This window comes from Pan troglodytes, chromosome 1 (genome assembly GCF_028858775.2).
Source record: "Pan troglodytes isolate AG18354 chromosome 1, NHGRI_mPanTro3-v2.0_pri, whole genome shotgun sequence".
Classification (NCBI taxonomy): Eukaryota; Metazoa; Chordata; class Mammalia; order Primates; family Hominidae; genus Pan; species Pan troglodytes.
In genome coordinates, this window is record NC_072398.2 from 116131624 (window position 1) to 116156759 (window position 25136).

Consider the following 25136-nt stretch of genomic DNA (forward strand, 5'->3'; position numbering starts at 1 on the left):
AAGAAATTCCATAGGTCACCAATAAAGTTGTGTAATAATTTCAAGTCAATGATAAAACACAATGGACATCAACAGGCTCAGAATATGCATCAAGTCAATTCTTTTTAAAAAATTATTACAAAAGCATTGTTGCTTTAAATACTTTAGAAGATGCAAGTTGTTATTTGGGAAGCAAACTTCTTGAAAGTATTTAATGGTGAAGTAAACACTTGCTTTGGAAATATATATTTTGGCTGTTAAGATCCCATGGACTTCCAATATTAGCTGAAATAAATTTGTAGGTGGAAAATGTTTGTGATTTACATGACTTACATTTGATTGGCCCTTGGAGGAAAATAATACAATCACAACAAACACAACAGAACAACTTTACCAAGATGTCCAAATGCAGAGAAGTGAGTGCAAGCTGCTTTGGTTTTGTTGATGCCATCACAAATAAATAAGAATGGAAGAATGTAATGGCTCCTACTTCTGCAAATTCTTTGAATCTGGCCACTCAAAGGAATTTGTCCTTACCTGCCTGCTTTGGTGATGATCATTTCAGTTCCAATATCATGGAACCGCTTCCAGAGGTCAGCACATTGCAGCTCCACCTGAATCTCCTCCATGGAAGACATGGCAGCAGGCACAGGGCCTGCAGCACCAGAGGCCAGGTCAGTGTGAGTACTGAAGGAGCAGGAAGTCCGCTCAGTGAGGACCTCAGAATCTGAACCAGTGCTCTGCTCAGAATCTGCAAAATAAACAATCAAGCCTTAGGTGAGAAACTGCTGAGCTCCCCTCACCCCTGGCCCTAAAAGATGGGGGTGGGAAATGCAATGAAGTGGGGAGAGGGGTAAACAAAAGGAGACTTAAAGCTGGGAAGCTCCAGAGCACAGCACTCAGGGTATTTTATTATTTTTTATGGTTTGTTTTTGTGATTTATGACCTTCTTTCAGGTTTCGTGTTTCCAACATGACATCTGGCATTTTAGTAAGTTTTAGCAACAGCTGAAGAAAATTGGTCCACAACAGGCAATATAAATAGTACTAATGTCACCATGTTGAAGAGAATGAGGCCAAACTGGGGCAACAAAATAAATGCCAAATTAAACTAAAATAATTATAAATTACAGGTCCAAACCTAGATTAGACTATTACATTTGTGCGAGTAAAGATTCAGTGCAAACATTATGTTCTTCAATTCCATACCACTCAGCATCACTGCCTGTCAGTTATTTTTAAACACAGAAATTTTTCCTCTACTTACATAAGCCATGGCCATCAAAAGTAATGAGAAGCTGCTTGGGGTCTTTGGAAGTACTTTGTCATATATTTGAGTAAATGGTTTTTCCTAAGAGTCTAATCAGGCCATTTTGGATGGGAAAAAAACCTCTGTTGTGAGTCAAGGACGTAAGCATATGGAAAAAGTTACCCAAAAAGGCAGTTGAAACAAAGGGAATAAATGAGTTCAGGAGACACCTTGATTGGTTTCTGAAGTATGGGCAGAGGGGAGGGGTGATCCAAACAGGAAGGTGGGATTGAGAGCAACCAAATAAAAAGTTGGCATGCTGGGCCAGATGGTCCTTTCCTGTGTCTTCTGTACTCATGAAGACAAGTGGGGCTGGGGGGCAGGGGAAGCTGACTGATGGAGAAGGCTAGAGCCAGATTTACCAGGGAAGATTTTCTGGAATTTTAAATATTTACCTTTAGGAGCTTAATGCCAAGAATTGTATGTACTAACATTTTTCAAATTCAGATTATCTAGTATAATTTTCTTAGGTCAAATGATGCTGCAAGTCAAGCCTAAGAATCCATTTCTCTAACCCACCCTTAACATCTAGAATTCTGATTGCTTTCCTTGGAGTTAAATATATACATGAGTAAAGGCTGGAAACAAGTGTTGTACTCTGATGAGTGACTTTTCAATGGTGTCAAGGGTCAGAGCTTCTTGAGCATCAATCCTTGACACTAGTAAGATGGAAAAGAACGGGACATAATGCCCAATCACATTGCTGCCAACCTCACTTACCTGCAGCAGGTTTGCAGACCTGTGAAAGATACATCCCATTGTTCCTTTACTTTTCTTTCCTTTTGTCACTGACTTTTTTCTCTTGCAACCCCAGGCAGCATCTCTGGCAAGAATATCTAACAGCTGTGTCAAAGCCACAGGGAATAAAGTGCCCACAGGGGAAAAAGTGTCATTTCTCTCCATCTCCCTAATTCCTCACCTGTCACTTGTGAAGATATTCAGGTTGTTAAAGAACCAAACCAAACTTCTAAATAAAGGGGAAGTTTCTGACCAAAAACTTCAGTTTACCCATAATCACTACATGAAGATGTAGTCACTATCTTCATTCTCCCTCCCCCTCTGCCCCCCACCCACAAAAAAAACTATAAAGTTTTATAACTAGGTTTTACATGTCTAAGCACATAATTTTATACCTAGGACTAAGTAGCAGCTATTTTTGGTCTTCTCCAAGCACTGAAAAGTAGAACTACTTATCTAAGATGACAGCTGTTGCTGAGTGACAAATCTATATCCTAGCCTGATTCTATATGCCTTTCAGTAGCAGAGCCATTATATCATCACACACTCAGCCAAACACACTAATTCATGTCCCCTGAGACATGGATTCCCAAATCCTATTTTGTGTCTGGGATATTTTAAGAGCTCCTCACTTATCATGAATACTGTAAATTTTTCAAAAAAACTCCTCAAAAAAAGATTTTTAAAATATATTATTGTCCTGCCTTTGGAAGCGAAAAGTTACGAAATTCACCATAAAGTGCCACAATTACAAAAAATTGGAAACAGACACCTTAAGTAGGACCCAGCAGAAATTTTGGACATATGATTTCTCCAATGTATGTTTAGGAACTGGAAAAGGGAAGGAAAGGTATCACTACACTAAGAGATAAGTATTAATGGTAGCTAAATTGAGGCTGAGATTGGAATTGGGACTACGGCTAGAGAATTATGAAATAAGAGACTCTACCCTTAACTCAGTATGTCATCTGGAACAAAACAGGGACTCAAAATGTAACATCAAATGAATTAATGAATAACCTTAGACAAGCCATTTAACCACGGGGGGGCCTAGGTCCTCAATGTGCAATGAAAAAGAATGAACTTAAGGATTCCACCTCTAATGACCTGAATGTAAGAATCCTCCCCAGTGCAAGTGCTAACCCAGGTAACCTCAATTAGAAACATCAAATTTAAAACTCTTTGAACAAGACAAGTTAAATAAGGGAAAAGACCGGGGGCTCAGATTCACATTACCATAGGAGTTAAATAATTGAGTGGGTATTCTATAAGGGTTTATAGTTTCAATCAAATCAATCAATAAGCACCTATCAGCATATGGCCTTAGATGAAGTACCATGCAGATAATTAGAAACAGAATCCAAGACCTTAAGAAATTTCCCAGTTAGTGTTGATTAATTATGTGTTTATTGAGTGCTTACTATGTGCCCAGCACTGTGCTAGATTCTGGGAAATAACAAAGTACACAATGGGACCTCTCTTCAAGTACAGTACAGTGGAGACTATGAGCATTCAAAAATAATCAGAGAGCAACACAAATAACTGCCACACAGTTTTCCACACCATTACATACTGTCTCAGATGTCTCTTAGAAGTCCAGAAGAGAAAGAGATCCAAGAGGGCTGGAACACTCCTGGGGAACCCATGGTTACTAGAAAGGAAATGGGCAAGTCTGTGGAGGCATAGGCAGTACTTGTCCATGAAGAGGATTTTCAAAGACATTTATTTAACTGGAAATACCCTGAACTTCTAGATTTTCACTCTCTCACAAAACAGGATCCAGTGACTTTTATATAAAGAATGTAAGCAACAGCCCACATGTTCAATAACATGAATGCATATGCAATCTTCTATTCTCAATTGTTTCTTAAATATTATAATCTTGAAATAAAGTTACTGTTACTTTTATAGATGCTCTTTTTAAAAAGCTTCTAGAAGGGTTAGGGCCACCCATGGGGTAAGCAACCCTACAAAACCCTTAAAATAGTAATCTCGGAGTCAAGATTAACAGCCTAGGTAAAAATAAAATTTAATCTTTTGTAAAATACATTTCTAAATCATAGTTATAGAAAATATTTTGGCTAACCAGATCAAAATTTTTAGCTATTAATTAGGATGTATAATAAAGTTATCTAAGTCATGGAAGAAACACACAGCTGGTTATTTTAATCAAATCAGATCATCCATTTAGAAATATAATCAGTCAGTCCCTTAAAGATCAAAAAACACCTCTGTGTTTTCAAGGTCATTTATTCTTGGCAATTTGTGACTTCCTGTCCTCAAAAAATAGCCATTAGGAACTCATATGAATGATGCAGGATTTCTTGGCTATCAGATACTGTCAGAATAGTATTTCAACAGAAGAAGTTTAAGTAAATCAGGAATATAAAATGTTACATGTAACCAAGGCAGCTAAAGGAGAAAACTTAAGTAACCTGTGCTGAGCCAGTTACAAGTCACTAGAGAACATTTTGTGACTCACAGGGCCAAAGCAACATATCTATTCTCATCCCCCCAAAAAAATCCTTTAAAAAGATATTTTAACCATCATTTTACTTTCTATCTCTGACCTATTTCACTTTGATAAAATGAATGCTGTAACACTAAGTTCCCACAGAAAGTTGAGTTTAGCTTAGAGTACGTTCACTTCTCACTCTAGCAATAATAATAAAAGAACTTTTAATTTATGTTTTACACATTACCTAATATTGTCTTCCCATTGATAAGATAGACATAGCTTGTATTTGTATGTCTATTTTGTGGACAAGGACACTGAAACAAGAGAAATTGAAAACTAACATGTACTAGAATGCACATCTTCTCCATCCTGATCCAATGGTCAGATCTCCCCAAAAGCATACTAGGTTCAACCCAGCCAAAACAGCTGGCAACTCTGTAACACCCCCTAACTATTTTAACCATCCTCACAACTAAGGTAGCTTAAATATGTTTGATCTTGGCCAAGTCACATGACTATTCTGGTCCCCAATTTCCTTAATCCTTATGGCACAGCACATGCACATTTAATTGGAAGTGTATAAGGTCCCTTTTAACTTGAATGTCTAATGGGTGGATTAGTAGTACAGCTTAGAGACCACCAAGTCTAACAAAAGCGAACCAACTACAATAGGTTCATTTGGTTACCATACATAGAAAATGCCTAAATTGCATACACTTTTAGTCTAATAAAAACTTAATATCCAAATTCGACATTTTAAAAGCATATTTTACAGTCTTGGCATCTCCACTTAACAGTTAATTTTGAGGAATTATTCGTTACTGCAGTGAACAAAGCACATTTACTCCTGTGGCTCTGCTACTGATCAGCAGTGGGATCTTTAAAAGTTTCTTTGGTTCACTTGGCCTAAGTTTCCTTATCTTTACCATGGGGGGTGGGGGTATAAGATATCTTTCTGCTAAAAAAAGTTATATATTTATGATAAAGCATAGTGTAATGGTTCTATTGATAATAATATTATTGACTTGGGACAGGGAGATGAATATAAGCTCACAAGAACTAACACAAAGAGTTAATGGTCAACATTATTGAGCTCTTACTATGTGTCAGGCACTCTGCCAAGACTGTACATGCAAAACATCACTTAGTACAGGCAAGCCTAAGAGTTGTTATTATTATTATATCCATTTTATACATTATTGATGCCAGAGTCCAGGTTACATCCATTCTACTGCCTAAGGATGTCCAGCACAGAAGACTACATTTAATTCAATTTTTATGTCACCAAATATTTCTGCTTTGCCTTGACTAGGTTACATATTAATGGACCAAGACAAATAAAACAGGTTCTTGTTCTGAAAGAGCTCACAATTTGGTATAAAGGACATAGAAACTGTTAAGGAAGGCTGACTGTGACAGATACGCCTGCAGAGGTGGGGAAAATTGTTGAGGAGCTTTGAAGTGGAAGCAAGTCAATGATGAGAGGATTGAGAAGACTTTATGAGGTAACATTTGAATATGGTCTTGAAATAGAAGTTTGAAACCAACAAACAACAAAATGATGGAGAAAGAATTTCAGGTAGTGGGAATAACAGTGATTAAGGATTTGGAGTTTCAGAGAATTACAAACAAACTGGTATGTCAGAGTTTAGATTATGTAAAGGGAGAGGAGAAGTAAGATAAATGATGAAGCTGGAAGGTCAGGTTCAACTCAACTAAATGACTACATATTGAACATTTACTATGTGCCAGTCACTCTTCTAAACTCTTGGGACATCAGGGAACAAACAAAAATTTATGGCTGAAGATCTTGGGTGTCAGGATACGGAGTTTAGACTTTATCATCTACATGCTAAAGTTTTCTTTAACGTGCAGGTAGTGATAGTTCTGTCTTCTATCCAGACTATGAATTCCATAAGCTCAGTTTAATGCTTTGCCCCATCTCGTGTGTGAATGATGCAAGATAGCCTGGTTTCTATGTGAAATGTGTAAGCTGACTGTAGAGTCAGATAAGAGATGTAGAATGCTCTGAGATTAGATGCACAGTGTTACTTCTGTAAGACTGGAGCTCAGCTGTCATATTTTCCACAGGGAAGAAAATAGTTTGAAACAATTAAAGGAGAAAAACCCAACCCGGATGATAGACAATTCATCTTACTTTCTTTTCTGCCAAATACTGGTACACAACCACATTGAATGGTGTTTCCTATCTGATATTGGTAGGACAGCCACTTCTTGATCTAGTTCATAAATCCCAAAGTCTCTAAAACCAAAACTCTCATGACTATCTCAGGGCTCCCATTCACAGAAGGGCAAATACCAGAATCTTAAAACCCAGGCAGCCCTCTCTGTACCAGGAGCAAGTAAGTTCCTATTTCCAGAGGACCTCTGCAGTGGAAATTGGTTGTGGGCTATCAGATTTTATCGAGTATCTTAGAGAATGCTGGTGATGAAATTTTTCATAGAGTAACTCTAAATATGGCAGAAGCAGAGCATTTGGCACTGACCTGAGTACGAACTGAGCCCAAATTTGATACTCAGTCCAGAGCTTCAAGGGAATGAACTATAACCCGGGATGGATTAAACTAAAATTATGATGATAGCAAACACTTAAATGAGCCTGTTAAATGGCTTTAGTAATGGAATGGTGTCTCTGAGCTCTCCATGCCCTCCAAGTTCTATTTGGGAAAAGGGAGTAACCTGAAGCCTGCAATTCCCATGCCAATAAGCCAATTAAGGAGACTAAGGGCACATCATATCTCACCAGCTGCCTACAGCACTCTCCACTTAACAAGCAGCACCTCTCTCAGCGATACATAGAACCACAGCAAGGACCCAAAGTCATCCTGAGAACAAAGCCTTTGAGAGAGTCTTTGCAAAGAAGTGGTAGTAGTAATTTGTTATATCTGTTTCTTGCTGAGCAGACAAAGGCTCAATGCCATTAAAGGTTCAACCTCTGTTTTAAGTTATTTGAAAAAGATTCAGATTGCTCTCCACAGTGGCTGGATTAATTTGCATTCCCACCAACAGTGTATAAGTATTCCCTTTTCTCCACAGCCTTGCTAGCATTTGTTTTCTTCTCTTTTTAATAATAGCCATTCTGACTGGTGTGAGATAGTACCTCATTGTGACTTTGATTTGCATTTCTCTGTTGATTAGTGATGCTCAGGGTTTTTTCCTATGTTTATTGTCCACTTGTATGTCTTCTTTTGAGAAGTGTCTGTTCACGTCCTTTGTCCATTTTTAATGGGGTTGCTTTTTGCTTATTGATTTGTTTACATTCCCTATAGATTCTGTATATTAGGCATTTAACCAAAAAGACACATGCATTTGTATGTTCATTGCTGTACTATTCAAAATAGCAAAGACATGGCATCAACCCAGGTGCCTATCAATAGTAGATTGGATAAAGAAAATGTGGTACATATATACCATGGCATACTATGCGACCATAAAAAAGAATGAAATCATGTCCTTTGCAGCAACATGGATGCAGCTGGAGGCCATAATCCTAAGTGAATTAACGCAGGAGCAGGCCAGGCCTAATGGCTCATGCCTGTAATCTTAGCACTTTGGAAAGCTGACGCAGGCAGATCGCTTGAGCCCAGGAGTTTGAGACCAGCCTGGGCAACATGGCAAAGCCCTATCCCTACTAAAAATCCAAAAATTAGCCAGGCATGATGGCACGTGCCTGTAGTCCTAGCTACTTGGAAGACTGAGATGGGAGGATCACCTGAGCCTGGGAAGGTCGAGGCTGCAGTGAGCTGTGATGGCATCACTGTACTCCAGCCTGGGCAACAGAATGAGATCTAGTCTCAAAAAAAAAAAAAAAAAAAAAAAAAACAGGAACAGAAAACCAAATATCTCATGTTCTTTTATAAGTGAGAGCTAAACATTTAGCACACATGGACATAAATACAGGAACAACAGACACTGAAGACTGCTAGATGGTGGAAGAGGGAGGCATGGGTTGAAAAAGTACCTATAGGGTACTGTGCTCACTACCTGGGTGATGGGATTCGTACCCTAAACCTCAGCATCACGCAATATTCCCATGTAACAAACCTGCACAGGTATCCCCTAGATCTAAAATAAAAGTTAAAATTGTTCAAAGTTGAAATTTCAAGTAAAAGGTGAAATTATAAAAAAACTTTGCTTTAGCCTAGAACAATATGCAAAAGTTTCAACCTCTAGTGATCCAGCATGCTTTGAAGCTAGAAATGAAAAAAAGGAAGAGAAGTAGCAAGTACTGTATTAGGCACTTTATATACGTTATTATCTCATACAATTTTCACAGAAACCTTTAAAGTAGGCATTATTGCTGCCATTTTATATATAAGAAACCTGAGGCAGGACATGAATAAAAGGCTTGTCTCACATTATACAAATGGGAGGTGTCAGAGCGTGAATTGAATTAGTCTGACACTAGAGTTGATGCTCTTTTCATTATACTCTGTTGCCCATTTTTCAGAACTAGAACTGCAGAGCTGTGCACATCCTACTCTGAACTCAGAAATGCAGAGTTAACGCTCAGGCTGCTCAATCAGAAGGTAGCGCTATGGAAATTAAAACTGTCGGTTTTTTGAGAAGGGAAAATTCAAACGAAGGTCTGATGGGAATTTTCCCCTGTTAGTACAAGGGCAGTTATATTCAGGAATATTTTAGCTCTCTTCATCAACTTAACATTATTTAGTAAGTAAGTACAACTATAAAAGGCCTCTTTTGCTATATTTCACTTCCTATCCCCAATCCAACCTAGGTAGAAGATCCAAATGTGACAGACACTGAAGATCACTGTCAATGTCAAATCACCCTTTTGCTTTAGCCTAGACCATTAAGCAAAACATTACAAGGTACTTGGAAGATGTTTGGGCTTTGAGAAATTTTTAATGGAAGCATTGAAAGACAGAAGGCAACTGAAGTGGGCCCTACTTGTGCAGAATTTGGTTTATTTAGGCTTAACTCAAGTCAGAGTGCAGGACCCAAAAGTTTTTGATGGTCCTAAGTGGATATCTATGTTTGAAGAGAATTCAGCTGATAATAATGTATATGAAAGCACTTCATAAACAGTAAAGTGTCAAATTAACATATAAGATTCTACGCCAATGACCAAGCATATCAGAAAAACAAAAAAAAATAAATAAAGGACAAATATGGGCCCCGACTTTTCTAAAACAGTCCTAATTTCAAATTTCAAATATTTTATTTTATTCTTCCCACAAAATTAATATTTATGAGACCAACTTTTGGGTTAGAAAATATTCGTGATGAACACACAGACAGTGCATAAATGGAATAATCAAAAATTGGCCACAAGCCACATGGAAATGTTCAACCTAAGTACCTCTTGCACCAAAGGTCCTTCAAAAGTTCATTCTGATAAACTGGGTGGTCTTCAAGATTTACCAATTTCAGGTGAGCAGCTATCAACACAGGCCCCATCCTAAGGCTCTTGGCATTTTTCCTGGGTGAAGCGATACATTATCTCATCCCCAAGTCAATGTTTATTTGCTCTTTGCAACCACCACTTCCAACCTCCCACCACCACCTCCGACATCAGCCACTGTCATAGCACCATTGTGTATCTGCCATCGTGGTCTTTTAATTTCTGTGATGTGAAAAGTGGGCCTTTCTCCAAAGGCCTTACAAGCATTTGCTTTATACCTTGTTAGAATGTTCCCACTGAGCACCAATAGATAAACAAATTCATGATGATGCATTAAAGGGGAAGAACTAAGAAGCCAATTTCTAAACATCAAGTGTAATTTAACTATGACTTCTGGAGAGAGTGCCTCTGGAGGTGGCAGTTTCAAAGATGTAAGTAGGATAAACATTTGAGCACAGCCAGGAATGCCCTTCAAATGATCCCAGGAGACCACCAACTATTCCAAGTTTAAAATCTACCCAACTCACCATGCAAACATAGAAAACCATCCCGTTTAGTAAATATAACGTGGCTGACAACAATGTAACAACCTCTCCAGTAATCAAAATTCATCCATTCAATCAATCATTCATTTGTTCAGCAAATAATATTCATTTTCTAGGCTGGGCCTGGCAATGTACGAGGTGTTATTAGGGGCACAAAATTGAATAAGAGATGATCCATGTCCTCAGGAGCTTATACAATCATTTAGGGAGAGAGGATAGGTCCATAAATAAGTCTAATAAAAGTAGAATAGTCAAAATCCACCATAGCACACAGCATGCTGGGGCTTAGGATCCAAAAGACTGAGTTCTTGAGCTCATCTCTCCTCTTTCCAACCATCTAACCTTAAGCAAGTCACTTAACTTCTTAAGCCTTTGTTTTATCATTTGTAAAATGAGGATATCATTTGTATCTACTTTGTGAAACTTTTATGAACTATTAACAAGGTGCCTGTGTATGTGTATTTGCATTAATACTTTATCAACAAAAAGGATCCAGACATACGAATGCTAATTTTCAGATACTATTATCTAAGAGAAATGGTAACAAAATCCTGTGGGAGTTTAGAGGTAAGAGAAATCTCTCCAAGTCCAGGGATTTTTTCTGGGCCTAATGAAGATATGTCTGTGAGATGCAAAGGCAGAAATGGGGAAGAAAGAGAGGGGTCTTCTAGGAAAAGGGAATTTTCTGGCAGAGGCGTGGCAATAAAATCTACCAAATGTATTTAGAGGGCAGCAATCTATGTCATCCTGACCACATCTGTGTTATTCCTCTTGTATCCTCAGCACCTGAAACAGTGCCTGGCACCTATTATGCACTCAATAAAATGTTTTTGTTGAATGAATTAATGAATGAAATGCTGTAGGTTTAGCAAAGTAAGAGAAGAGATATAGCCAGAGAAGATCTGGGAGGGTAGGCTGGAGCCAGATGAAGAATCTTGAATGCTATTCTTCTCATCTTCTTCCAGGAGACAAATATATCCCTAGTAATGAGGTGTCTTAATTGCATGACATGTTCCCAATGAAATCCCTATTAAGTCCTAGGGTCATCTCCTGACATCATAACCTGAACTATTGGAATCCTACCAGCTTTTCCTTGCATGACTGTGAGCTGTGTCAAACTGATTGGCGAGGTCTGACCCGAAGTCTTTCAGGGGTTTCAACTGATTTCAAAAAGTTCAGTCACTTCTGTGAGAAGCAGTCAGTCAAACACCTAGAAAATACTCAGATACTAACTCTCCTCCACATTAACCTAAGAAGAGAAGGTGCTTACAGTCATGAGGATAAAATGGGGAAAGGATCAAGTTCTACAAATGCTAGAGCTAGTAATGCTAAGGGAGAGGTAGTGAGACAGATATCCTCCTCCTTCAGGAACAGAATGACTGCTGTGCTCACCAGGTCCCCTACACATCCGGTGTCTCTGTTGTCTGCAGTGAAGTGGGGTTTCCAGAGTCGCTGAGAAGTAAGGCAAAAGATTGCAAACCTCCTTTAGAATTCCACAGACCCAGATTATGACTGGGAAAGCTGCTTAACCTTTCTGAGCCAATTTCTTCATCTAAAATGGAGATAGTGGATACCATGTGTCTCAGTGAAGCCCCTGGCGCACAATAGGAATATACTTAATATAAATTGTTTCCATCATTTGGAACAGAAAATGACCATATGCGTTAAGTCTTTTCTCAGTCACTTCCCTGTCCCTATGAGAGAGACAGAAAGAAGACTTTCAAATGAATAAATGCAAACCTCACTAAAGAAAATGTAAAATATAGAATGGGAAAAGATCACATGATGAAGAAAATATTTCAGGGCCTAGGGCAAAACTATCAAAACTGAATGGTGTTAGGAGAAATGGTGGAAAGGCAGAAAGAGGGAAAAGCAGAAGAAACAACAAAAATGCCATGTAAGAAAGCCTGCTTTTGAGTGGGTCTGCTTGAGTGATGCTCTCTTGGTCCATAATGGCTGGCACAATATCTGAGAAGGAAAGTGATAAGGTCTAAAAGAAGAGAGAAAAGGGTAGATCACTAAGAAAAGAGGTATATTGGGTCTTCAGTAAGGAAAATGGGCCAGGGAGCAAACTCTCACCTTGAACAGAGAAGCAGAGATAGCAACTGAGGCTGAAAAAGCTGCCCAAAGGCATTGTTCCATGAGAGGTGGAAAGGACAGGGCAGAGCTTGGAAGCTGCAGGAAGCCCTGACTCCAGATGGACAGCCTTGTCAGAAACACTCACCTGGCTCAGGATAAGGAAAACACACTGAGGAGGCAGAAAAAAATCTAGTACCTAGGTGAGGCTCCCAGGGAGCATGAGCAGGAGGCCTGAAAGGTAGGTATTTTAACCCTATTTTGAGACTTATACAAGGGAACATGCCCAGTGCCACCCACCCAGAAATATTAGAGAGAACAAATGGACCCCATTCTCTCCCACTTCAAAACTTCACCTCATCCACCATCTCACACCACCTTCAGAAACCCTAAAATCAAATGCTTTGATGGCAGAAACAAGTTCACTTTTGGGGCACAAGGCAATCATTGAGAGTGAAATCATTGAGTGTCTTTATATTTACAACTCAACAAACCCAGATTAAGATACTTGCAAAACTTAGAATCCCACCCTCACATCCCGAGTTCCCAGACCCTCCAGGAAAAGTCTTCCTCCCAAGTCTCTCCTGTCTTTCTTTTTCCTCTAAAGCTCTTCCCAAAAGGGAATGAGTCATCAGAGGATGCTAACCCCAGGGTGGATTTTTTATGATGGCCAAGAAAAGGAGGGTGGGGTGAGGTAAGGAATTGCCTTACACTGTCTTCTGTGTAGAAGGCTGATTTGGGAATCGCAAAGTGAACATGTTATTCTTAACTCCATTCCCGACTCCTTGAGTCATCCTCACCATGTCACTTAATTCCACTCATTCCATGGTCAACATCTTGGCTTCAACAAGGCTCTGTTTTTCCCCAGGCCTACCTACCTTGAAGGGTCAGAATGACCCTTGAAGAGACAGTGTCCTTCAAGTGTGTCAGCAATTCAGAAACTGACAGCTTCCAAAATAGCTGGTGTGTTGTTGAGTGTCTGTTGCCTTCTGAAAGAGTGGCAGTGTCGCCGAGACAGCAGGATTTCCTTGCCAAAGTTGCTCCTACCCTCCTCCCCACAAGACTCTGCCCTGCCTCTCCCTGTCCCTGCCTAGGAAGACTTTGAGCCCAGGGGCCATGGCATTTAAGCACTGTCAGAGTTCCCACTTCAATTCCCACAGTGGTGCCAGTTCAGCATCTGTCATGATGACCCAGCCTGAACTGTATTTAGAAGCTTGGACATGGCACCATGTTCCAGCCCATCTCACAGTGACAGGAGATTTCCTGAGCACCTGGGCTTGCGATTCGAGCACTCCTCCTCCCAGGGAATGGGGGTCAAAATGACTTTCCTCTGATGACCTGTTTCCTTCTTAGGATGGTGTCCTTCTGTTGGAGGCCTCTTCTCAGAGTCAATCTCCATCAATGCTATTACACAATGCTGTTTAAAAATCCATACTTTTTAGAAAGCTTGCAATACGTAGCAGGGGAAAGAGAGGAGAATAGGAAAGTCAATCAGAAAATGGGTTTAGTACTCTGTTCATGGACTATTCTTACAAAGATAAATTTCCATGAAAACATAGCCTGGGAGTGTTCAGAACCTACCAGACATTGCCAATGAATTGAGAGAGCCTGTCTATTTCACAACTAAGTGGGACAGTGTATAAGAATTCATTTCATCTTCTTGGCAGCGTTTATTCCAGTCTTTAAAGCAGCATACTACAGTCCCCCCAAAATTGTAAGTTAACTCTGGTTAGTGGTTAAAAATTAAGTCCATTTATTTACATATTCACATTAATCTCCACCTAGACAGGCAGACTGATAATTGTATAACACTAATCAGGTGGGCTGTAAGTTTTGAGGGTTACTGCACACAGAGCAGGTCTAGGTCCTCAATCTGATAGGTCACAGGAGAAAGAAAGGCTTTTTCTCAATTGACCCCAAACTCTCTACCCAACTGTCCCTAACCAGAGTTCCATGGAGACACCCTGTCATTTAAAAGGCATCAACGTTTGGCCTCTCCCATTCCTGGGCAAGAACCCAACACTCAGAGAATGTGGTTTTAGGATCATGGCATCTAATCCATTCAAGGATTATTTTCCCCCCCTACTGTTCAGATGGGTGTGTTAATCATCACCTCTCTTTGTTCTGTAATAAATTCAACCCTGGCTAATTCCAAGCCTCTCTGCATCACTGGAGTTTAAAGATGGCATTTTGACAGGTCAGATATTCAGAGTCAATGGACCACCAACCAGTCAAAAATCCTTAAGTACTTTTAGGAACATGTGGAAGTAATTTTTTCCAAGAATTTACAAGTCTGGAGGATGGGATCTTATTGATGGTGTATGAGCTGTTGTATATATTAAAGTATTACTTTATATACATATTCTACATATAATCAACATTGATTTATGAGTGAAGGCAGATTTCCCTTTTTATACCAAGTACTACACAAGTATTATCAAATGCAAATTACAATAAAGTATACAATATATAGCATCTTTAAAAAAATAAGACTACAGTAAAACTATAAGTGAATGTGCAATGAGTAAAAGTTTAAAATACAAATGCTATAGGCTAGGAAATTTCACAGATATCAGAATATTTTATATGACACTTGCTATACTTGTACATTTTAACTACAGTCATAGTTTGAGATGAATATTTTTATAAAGAAAAAATTTATTATATAAAATATTGACTTCTAATTATTTAAATGAAGAGGTTATTAACCTAAAGTCAATGGACAAGCTTTGGAGGTTTACAAGTCACCTAAAATGATAAGTTAAATTTGCAAAAGCTTGTGTGCTTTTCTGGGGCAAGGATGCATGGGATTTATGAGATTCTCAAAGGACTCTATGACTTTAAAAGGCCTTAAGGACTACACTGGTTTGATAGGTTTTCTTCAAGTGTAATAAACATCCATCTTTCCAAGCTCTATTCTGCTGTAACAAAATGCATTTTCCCTCAGCCAGATATTTACAATGAAAAAGATTCAAAAGAATATGACACAGAATACTAATGGTGCATCTTAATAAAAATATATTTTATCTTTATTATGAAGAGGAAGGGATTGTGTTTCTCTATGTAGTAATGAGTATTAAAATGGCCACCTGAGACCATCTTGCTTTCTCTGTATGATTCCCTATTTTCCATTGATCTTTATTTTAACCACACATACACATATATATAAGTTGGATAAATTATAATCCATATTCACCTACTTACTTGGGGAAAGTAGATGAATTATAAATTATTTTTGAGCGAATGAAAACGTGGCTTTTCCTTTGGCCTTGCTGCTTTTACTCTGGTTATCTTTTCCCCTATCTCCCAGGAAAACATTAGTGGCACAGGAACCCCAAGCTTACCAGGTTCTTTCTCCTTATGTGTGCCAAAAGTCTGCACAGCAAGTCTGCTGTTGCGGGACTTGCAGTCCAATCCCCTCACTGGGGATGTGCTCTTAGGCAGTGGTCCCTGTATCTCAGAAGAAATCCCTCCACCTCATGTCCTCTAAGGCAATGTCTGCATCTGGCACTGGGGTTGAGAGGCAGCTCCACAGGGAAAGCTGGACACAGTGAGTAAGTGAGGCTGCCCCAGGTAGGCCTGCCAAGGCTTTCCTAAAGGCCATGGCAACGGAGCCTGCCCATGAGAAGAACATTTTGGTGAGCTCAGTTTGTTTGCTACCAAGAACCTCCTGGTCCTCCCAGCTAAACATCTATTTTTACCACACTGTGACACTGAAGACTCTGCTGTCATTAAAGTGAATAATAAATACAGTCAACTGCATTATTTGTCATTTTATGGTGAAAGGAACTCTGGATTCAGAATCAGAAGGTAGGAGTGTTAGTCCTGGTTTGGAATCAGAAAGCAAGAGTGTGAGTCCTGATTCTGACTCTACCTAGAGATATGATCTTGAGGAGCCATTTAACCCTGTTGTGCCTCAGTTGACACATCTGTGAGAAGTGAAGAAGGAATCCTACTGCTTACCCAACTCAATGAGGCACCAGCAAAATAAAATAATGCAGAGGAAAGCACTTTGTAAATTATAAAGTGCCATATAAAAATGTAACTTATCAGCATTACATTTAATCATTCACCCTGCAGAGATTTCTCAATGTGCTCTAAATACCATGCTTAATCCATACTTGCAGTGCCCATTAGAGATGAGGAAACTGAGACTCGGTGAAGCAAAGTGGTGAAGTGAGAAGACCTGCTTGCTGAGAGCCTGGGTTCTCTCCTCAAACTGGTCCATGCCTCCCCCAGCAGCAGTACTTCATTTACTCTTGCTGAGCAACTATTGCCTCATTTTTAAAATGGAGACGTTAACTGCTTGCTCCTATGAGACAAAGATCTAGACAAAATGACCTACCCAGCATCTTGTTCCATGATCTGTGATTCTGCAAAATGCGAGCAAGGTCATGAGTTATCTTGTGGTGGTAGGGAACTAGCAGCCAAGTGTGCTGACCAATGGACCCCATTTGTTCTTTTGGTTTCTGAAGCATAGCATCTGACCATCTCCCCAGTGGTGACTCAGTGAAGAGTCACGGTACAGTCAGGGTCTCTATTATGCTAAGTGCCTTTTCCTATATTCTGATTCTCTGTTAAGAGACATACGTAGCAACTTTTCACTGATCAAGCAAAATAACCCATTTTATAATGGGGGCAGACAGATAACATCTTTAAAAGGTCAGTTTACAGTCCACACCGAGAGATTGGCTCTATCACATATCCTCTTACACAGAGGCCACTAGGCTGCAGGATAATTAGTATGGCCAAATTGCCCTAATTATTTTCAGCAAAAGAAGGCTTTGCTCAATCCAATGGCAAAATGTTCCAGGGACTGGTCCTGTGGGATTCTGAGACCAGCAGCAGAGCTGGCCTTCTGCTCCCTCCTAAAACAAAAGCTAGTCCCAAAGAAACCTCAGGTTTTACATAAAGTTGCTCAACTTCTCTAGGGTCCAACCTGCCTGGCTCTTTTCCCCTCTGGGCCTCAGTGCAATTCTTCTCTCAAAGCATACCTCACTTTGCCTTTACCCCACAGAGTCACTGTTGTGGCAGGACTCAATGTTTGCAACTGTTTTTCAACTTCACAAAGAAACACCTAGTGAAAGATCTTGCTATTGATTCTCATTTCTCAAAATGATCTTGTGAAACATGCTGCTTGTTGCCTCAGAGAAAGTGACTTTTCTTCCCTCCAGAAAGACCCTACCATGGTTTGAGTTGTGATTACACATCTGAATTCAGTTTGCACAAGATAAATATTACTAAATTAGAGATAAATATTCTGCTAACTTGGTCCTTAGAAGAAAAAACGCAACATGTTTCTTATCATGCTCCTAAACTACCTGTGAAAGACCTCCTTCTTGCCATTATTTACAATTTAATTATGAGTCAGTGTGGACCAGGATAAAATATATCCTCTTAGGAAGGGAGAGCAAATGAGTTTCAACATGCATGTCAGCTCTAGCCATTTGAATGTGGCATTTGAGAGCTTGAAATTCAGAAGCATGAGGCCCAATGCAAGCTCAAAGGGAAGAGTACCAGATTGATTAGTGATGTCTTTCATGGACACAGGAGTAGGGAATAGCAGCATATGCATTACATATTTATTATCATATTATTTCTAAGGCTTCTACTGGAATGCTGCTGTGCATGAATTGTCACAATATCCCTCTTACCTGCTTTCAGGAAATAAAAGCTATTGTGTCATTGTTCATATTTTATGTTATTCTTTCCAAGTGGCCCAGATTTTCCAGAGGCATCTGAGAGGCCACTAATCTCTCCCCTCTAGAAATAAGGTCATCATGTTAGCAAACTTCCTCTGCTCTGACACAGTTGTGGTTTTAATGGAGAACTAATGTCTTCATCAGTATCTGTGCTATTTCACACTTCATTTCCTCCCCAACTCTTGGATGAAAACCATCCAGTCCTGGTGATTTACTTTGTGGGAGTTTCTTTCAAGTTTGTTTCCTTCTCCAAGGATGTCACACAAGCATTTTCAGGGCTCCAGCTGGGGAGCACCCAGCCTTGAAACATCAGCGTGTGATCAAGTCACTCAAGAAACCCAATGTCCTTGGCAGGGACCTGGCCGTGAGGCCTCTTAGCTGAGGCCCTTGAGTCTGAGGATAAGAGAAGCAGCTGCTACTTTTCCTGCCTTTCCATCAGCACTGGTTCAATGGCTTAAGATGGTCCAGATTGCTAGGACCCCGAGAACTGGGAGAAAATGGGAGAAAAATACAAACACTTTGAACCCATGACCCACTATTCAGGTTGTCTCTGGATCTCTCAGTGAGTTTCACAAAAATCTCAAAACAACCTTAAAGAAAGAATAGTTTTAAATTTCTTTTATGTGATCCATAGTTGTAGCCATCACCCAATCCAGATTCTCCAAGACAGTACTTATTTCCCTTCTGGGGTCCCCGAGATACATTTGCATTTAAAATAATCTCCTACTATCTGGCTTGAAAAACCAGCTCCTAGCATGGGCACACAATAAATATCTTGCTTTTAACTTGATAAAATTCTGGCTACATGACACAGCTCAGAGAAGCAAATAGGGAGGGTGAAGGAAGAAATTGTAAAAGACTGCCCTTCAGTGGCAGAAGGAACCCCCTCTTCATGGTAATAGTCATATACTCTTAGGGTTTAGGCATATGTGGCTGCTGGAGGAGAGACTTCTCTGCTGCTTTGAGGCCTCTGGCTTCATTGGGACAGGCTCTTGTCTGACTTGTGCTTCACTGAGAAGAGACAAAGACAGGATTGAGGATGCAGAACCCAAGATGAAGCCAGCTCATGCTGAGCCAAGACTCACTGACATAAAAAGGAGCTCTTTCTTCATGCATCCTTGGGGCAGAGGCCACTTGATGTGGTCTCATCTTTGGCCTTAAACATAGTTTAAATGAGGACAAGAGCCATGTTGGACCATTAAAGTATCTCCCAATAGCAGCTGAAAATATACAAGCACCTTCCCTGAGAGCAAACTCCAAGTACAGGGCCAGGCTGCGGCCTTCCCAGAAAAGCCTGTTGAAGTGGTAGTGGACTGAGCTGCCTGACCTCTCATGTGGTTTTGTTGTTGCTGTTCTGTTTCTTAAATGAACATCTGATATTCATACCTTGTCAAGTATGGGCCTTTATTATTCTCTAATAAGAAGGCTTAACTCAGAATGTCAGCTATGTTTCAAAGACCATCACAAAAAAGGAAGAAAAAAACCAGCTTCAGTTCTCAAGCTTGCCAGTATAAAAGCAAAATATGCATCATAGTTCTCATCGAAGGATCAGCTGGGTCAGTCCAAACATCAGCATGTCATCTTGGTTCCTTACCAAATGAGGCAATGGTGCTAAAAGAAAAAAGTCCAACATGCCACTGTGCACTCTGAAAAGACACTGGCATCTACTGCCCCCAAAAGAGCAATGCAGAAGAACAATTTTCATACTGCAACAAATTTAAAGTTTTAAGAAAAGATAGAATCATTACACAATTCAGATGCCATGTAGCTATCTACAAAAAGAATAGGATATTACAGAAAACAAACTACAAACTATGACTACATCTTCAATGTCATAAAATACCTGGCTTGAAATAAATTTCCTTGACAGGAGAAAAAAGATTCCTTTTATCCAGAGACCAGAAATGTTCAAACTCCATGTCAAAAGGATAACAAAATCATGAGAAAGGAGTTTACCTCCCAATGTAGAAGACATTTCCCCTAATTGGCTCAGCATTCTAAATTCTTGGGATACACAGGTAGCAGCTAACATGCAATTCCCAGAATAAGAAGCAACGACAACTCTCTCCTAAGAAATAGAGATAACCTATGCCACCCCTACTTCTCCCAGCTGGAGAAAGCCCAGTGGAGGGGTTTTGAGTAACAATAATAGTCATTGGCTCTGAGCCCAGGGCAGGAGAGGCAGGAGATCTGTGGAGACCCAGAACCCTGGTCCTTCCTCTCTTGTTGGCAAGGTCTCCAAATGGTTCCTTAGCTCTTCTTGGCAATTTTTAAAGGTCACCTGCTGCAACCACAGGTGCCTTTTTCTACTTTGCCTCATGCCCTCGGTTGCAACATCTCATTGTTCCTGATTCCAAGTGGCAAAACCTAAAGGTCACCATTAACCTGGGCCAAAATTGTTTCCTGCTCCTATATCTGCCAATTCGCACCACACACTCAAAAGGTCACCAACTTGATGTTAGTGTCCCAGCCCTATCTGGGCCTCACTGCTTCTCCACAGCTATAGCCCCAACAAGGTTATGTCTCTTCCCTGTGCCATCCCTGGGCAAGGGTGGGAGGCCCCTGCTCCTGCCAGTGTTCAAAATCTGAATGTGACTCTCTATCTATGCCTTCAACTTGCAGGAATGTAGGGCTGCAGTTGAAATTGATATAAGTACACTTGACCCTAGAACACCAAGGATTTGAACTGTGCAGGTCCACTTATATGTAGATCTTCTTTTGCCTTTGTCACCCCTGAGACAGCAAAACCAACCCCTCCTCTTCCTCCTCCTCTTCAGCTACTCAATGTGAAAACAATAAGGATGAAGGCCTGTGATAATCCACGGCCACTTAATGAACAGTAAATATATTTTCTCTTCCATGAGGTTTTCTTAGCATTTTCTTCTCTCTAGCTTACCTTATTGTAAGAATATAGTATATAATACATGTACAAAATATGTATTAACCAGCTATTTATGTTACTGGTAAGGCTTCCAGTCAACAATAGTCTATAGCAGTTAAGTTTTGGGAAAATCGGAAGTTATATCGAGATTTTTGGCTACATAGGGAGTCAGCACCACAACCCTCACATTTTTCAAGGGTCAATAATATAGAAAGAAAAATTTAGAAAAAAAATAATTTTCTGTCCTTAAAACCAACCATGTCTTTAGATTCAAACCAAGACTCTAAATTCTCAATTATTTTAAGTGTGGGTTCTCATCTCACTCAGTGCCCTCACTGAGTGTCAACAGTCTTATGCCATCTTTTTTTATAAGACATTTTACAATCCTGGGCCAACCATCAGTTCCCGATGTCTAATCCCTCCTTCTCCTGGGCAGTCTGCCCTAACATAGCCCTAAATACCTACAGAGGCCCAGACTAGGCACCTGCATAAAGTATGGCTAAACTTCCCAAGGGGGCTAGCCATAGTAGTTTTGACCAATAAATAATAGTAACTCTTTGACTCAGAAAGCTAATAAGGACTTTTTCCTTGGCCAAGAAACTACACTAGGAGCCACAAGAGACAGAAATCAAGTATTTATTTTACTTGAAATTCTACTATCTCAGAAAATGAAGTACAGGAAACCACCAGGAAAAACTGTCGTCAGCCAAGTGCCTTTAGCACTTGAAGGAATGGTGCATCTCATATTTAGATCCACCCACAGCTCAGGCTTCTTAAAGCAGAATAGAAATAGGAAAAGATGGCTGGAGGAAAGAGAGGCACTTCATGTTTTTTAAATGTATAAACCCAATACTGACATTTTTCCATGTTGCCAAGGAATAGTTTCTGAAAAAAAAAAAAAATACACCTGTGGCCAACTAACAGTATTCTCTTTAAGATTTGCTTTTGTGACTAAATTAATTAAGGCCACTGGTATTTTTTCACACTAGTGATTTCTTAGGTTGTCCTCTGAACCTAACCCTCATAAATGAGTCACTGGAATTTAATTCATTCTAAATGCTACTTTTTATTTTAACCCTTATAACACCTGACTTAGCCAACCAAACGTAAAATACAAGACATAGAATAAATACAAAATAGAATGTACAAATAAGAAGAGATTAAATAGAATCTTGGCGAATTCCAACTGCTCCACATCCCCAAGAGAAACATGGGGTCTCCACTGTTTCACTCATTCCCAACCTCCCACTCTGGGCCTTGGGATCCTCAGAGCCTCAATCCACTTAGAAAGAAAGGTAAGAATGACACTCAAAATTCCAATTATAAAACACATTTTAAAGTGAAATTTCATTATTCCACAGCTTACAAAATAATATTTCAGATGGGAATGGAAGTGAGATGAGAAGGGCCATGTGCCTATAATATGTTTGATGTTACACATATGGGAATTATCTGAAACCCATGTCTTCCTAACCCAGTACCAACACTTTATACACAGGATTGTTCCAAGTTTTTTCTTTTTTTAAGTTCATTGGTTTTCACTCTCAAGAAAGTGAACAATTCTCTTCACTATGTGAAATTTTTTGATGAATGTTCTTTTGCCCCCTACAAAGGTAGACATTATTTCAGCAGATCTGAATTAGTTTTAATGAACAGTCTGAAATGAACAGTCACGGAGTTGTCTTTATTTGAGGAGGCAGTGAACTTAACGAGAATATTGTGAGCTACCTATAGTGTCCTTTGCCTACCCTTCTAAGTTCTTATAACCAGGCCAGACCAAATAAAGCCAAGGTTCTATCCCTCAAGATTTGTCACATGACAGCCAGGTGGTCATGGGAGAAACACTAATCTTCACATGGACACTTGGAAGAGCACCATTCTAAATGGCTACTTTCCAGGGGCTGTCAAAGCTTTCTTCTTCCCCAACACATAATCAAATCAAACTGTAATAGGAAGACTAAATATCACAAATCAACAGTCAGATGGACCTCTGGAGACCAAGGAAAGCTAAGGAGTTTCCCTGCTTGGCTGGGCAAAGCAAGGATCAAAGGAAGCTTGGAGTGGGTGGCATATCACAGCCCTGGACCAGAGGTCAGGTATTTGGCCTTTTCCTGGCTTCCAATGATATTGAATACAACAGATAAATTAAGATCAAGGCACAAGGCAGTTCTAAAAGCACCAGCCTATCCCCAGGAGATCTCAGGAAAAGAGTCATCATCTATCATGAGCCAGATCTTATCTTTACTTGGAGGAATGCTTGTCAACTTGAGAGTGGATTACATACAGCAATGTCTAATCAAAAGCCCTACAACAGGATCACAGAAGGAGGCAAACTCATCAAGAGCATTCACTTGGCCAAGGAAGAGATCCTGATTCAGGCACAGGACAAAGTCAATAAAGTTCACTATGCTCCAACTCCTGATTAACCATATGTGTGTGGAGAGATGATTACCCAAAATAGCAAAGGAGCTCAACTGCTTTCGGGAAAATCTGACCCTTTAAATTAAGGCAAGAATGGCCTGCCAGCCAATCTCAAAGACAGGAAATATTTCTGGGATTAATAACTCAACCCGATATTCATTTCAGGTTGGGGGATTTCCCTAATCCAAATGTTGGTATCCACAACTGATGCACACAGGCATCTCAGCTGGAAGCACTGCATGATTTTATAGGCCCTTGTTGAGCATACCCCTCAAGTTCCTTCAGAGCCTATCCCCACCATAAAGAGGGAAGAGTCCCAAGCACCTCCTTGGCTAGGAGAATTACAATATGTCAAGCTTCAGGCTTCATCAGGCCCAAGAGTGAGACCCACAAAGGGAGTGTGAAGAATGTAAGCCACCTTTCCAGAATCCCTCTTCATGGGTGGCATAGGAGTCACCTACATGGCATCACTTTAGGCTTGCCAAGAAGGCCTCCCCTGCCCTAAGTTTGCCTATACCTCACCATGGAAGATCAGTTAGCCCACAGGTTTATTTTTATCTAAAAGGGGCTTTTAAATATGTAGAAGCTCCCTTCTTTTAAAATGCCATCTGCCCTTTAAATATGAACAATGTGATTTAAAAAAAAATGGATGTTTAGGAAAAGTGAAGTCTGGAACTGCTATAGTGATTTTGCTCATACAAGGGAAACTCCAGAACCACCCAAGGTTATAAGATTAAGCTAACACAGAAAAACTTTATACTTATACACAAGTCAGCATCTCACTATATCTCCCATCTCACATATCCCAAAGCATTTGGTGTTGTTTCAGAAAACCAATCAATCAATGAATAATGGGGGATGCTAATAAGAATAATTCAGGGCCCTGCTCCCAAGGCTTTTACAATCTAGTGTGTAGACAGTGTGGAAATACAAAACTATTCAGCCAGAAGAAAACCTTGGTCTGCTTTTCTGCGAGTCAAGACATTTTCCGCTAGAGTCTAGAAAAAGAACTCTCAGAGTCATTGTACAAAGAGTAAGAACTCCCTGCTCTAGGGCCATTAGAAAGTGAAAAAAGGCAGGGAATCACATAAGGTCATCCTCTTCTGTTTCAATTCCCTGACCCTATTCTAGAGTTTATGGAATGCTTGTGTATGGAAATTTAGTAAGACCCAAGGATTAGTTACAACAGCCCACTCTTCCCTATGTGTGCCTCATGGAGATTTATAGTTCAGGTATAAAAGATCGTCTACCAAATAGTTATCCTTCCAGGCAAGGTAAATGAGCACAGAGTTTATCCTAGGTCTTCAAAGACCTCTCATCCTAACGGTTATGAGCTGTGGGTCATGCCTGGCTTCTCCATCCATAACCTCCTTGAAGATCTCTAATTAATAGGATTAGTGCCCCTTATAAAAGAGGCCCCAGAAAGTGACCTTGCCCCTTCTACCACATGGGGACACAGCTAGAAGGTGCTATCTATGAATCAGGAAGCAGGCCCTCACCAGACACCAAACCCCAAATCTTCCACCACCTTGATCTTGAACTTCCCAGCCTCCAGAACTGTTAGAAATAAATTTCTGTTTATAAGCTACTCAGTTCATGGTGTTTTTTTCTAGCAGTCTGAACAGACTAAGACAATAATCTT

General features: G+C 39.9%; 1 protein-coding gene across 4 annotated transcripts in view; it reads right to left on the reverse strand.

Annotated features, from left to right (window-relative positions):
- The window catches only part of TBX15 (T-box transcription factor 15), a 104992-nt gene that overhangs the window by 47789 nt on the left and 32067 nt on the right, over window positions 1-25136 (reverse strand). For 2 of the 4 annotated variants that reach the window (XM_016924806.4, XM_016924810.4), the window contains exon 2: window positions 517-730. In XM_016924806.4, coding sequence (XP_016780295.1) covers window positions 517-730 — 214 coding nt within the window. Of the gene's footprint in view, window positions 1-516; window positions 731-3598; window positions 3617-13368; window positions 13580-25136 lie in introns of those variants that run through there. The other 2 variants (XM_016924813.4, XM_063798026.1) reach the window with 2 other exon arrangements.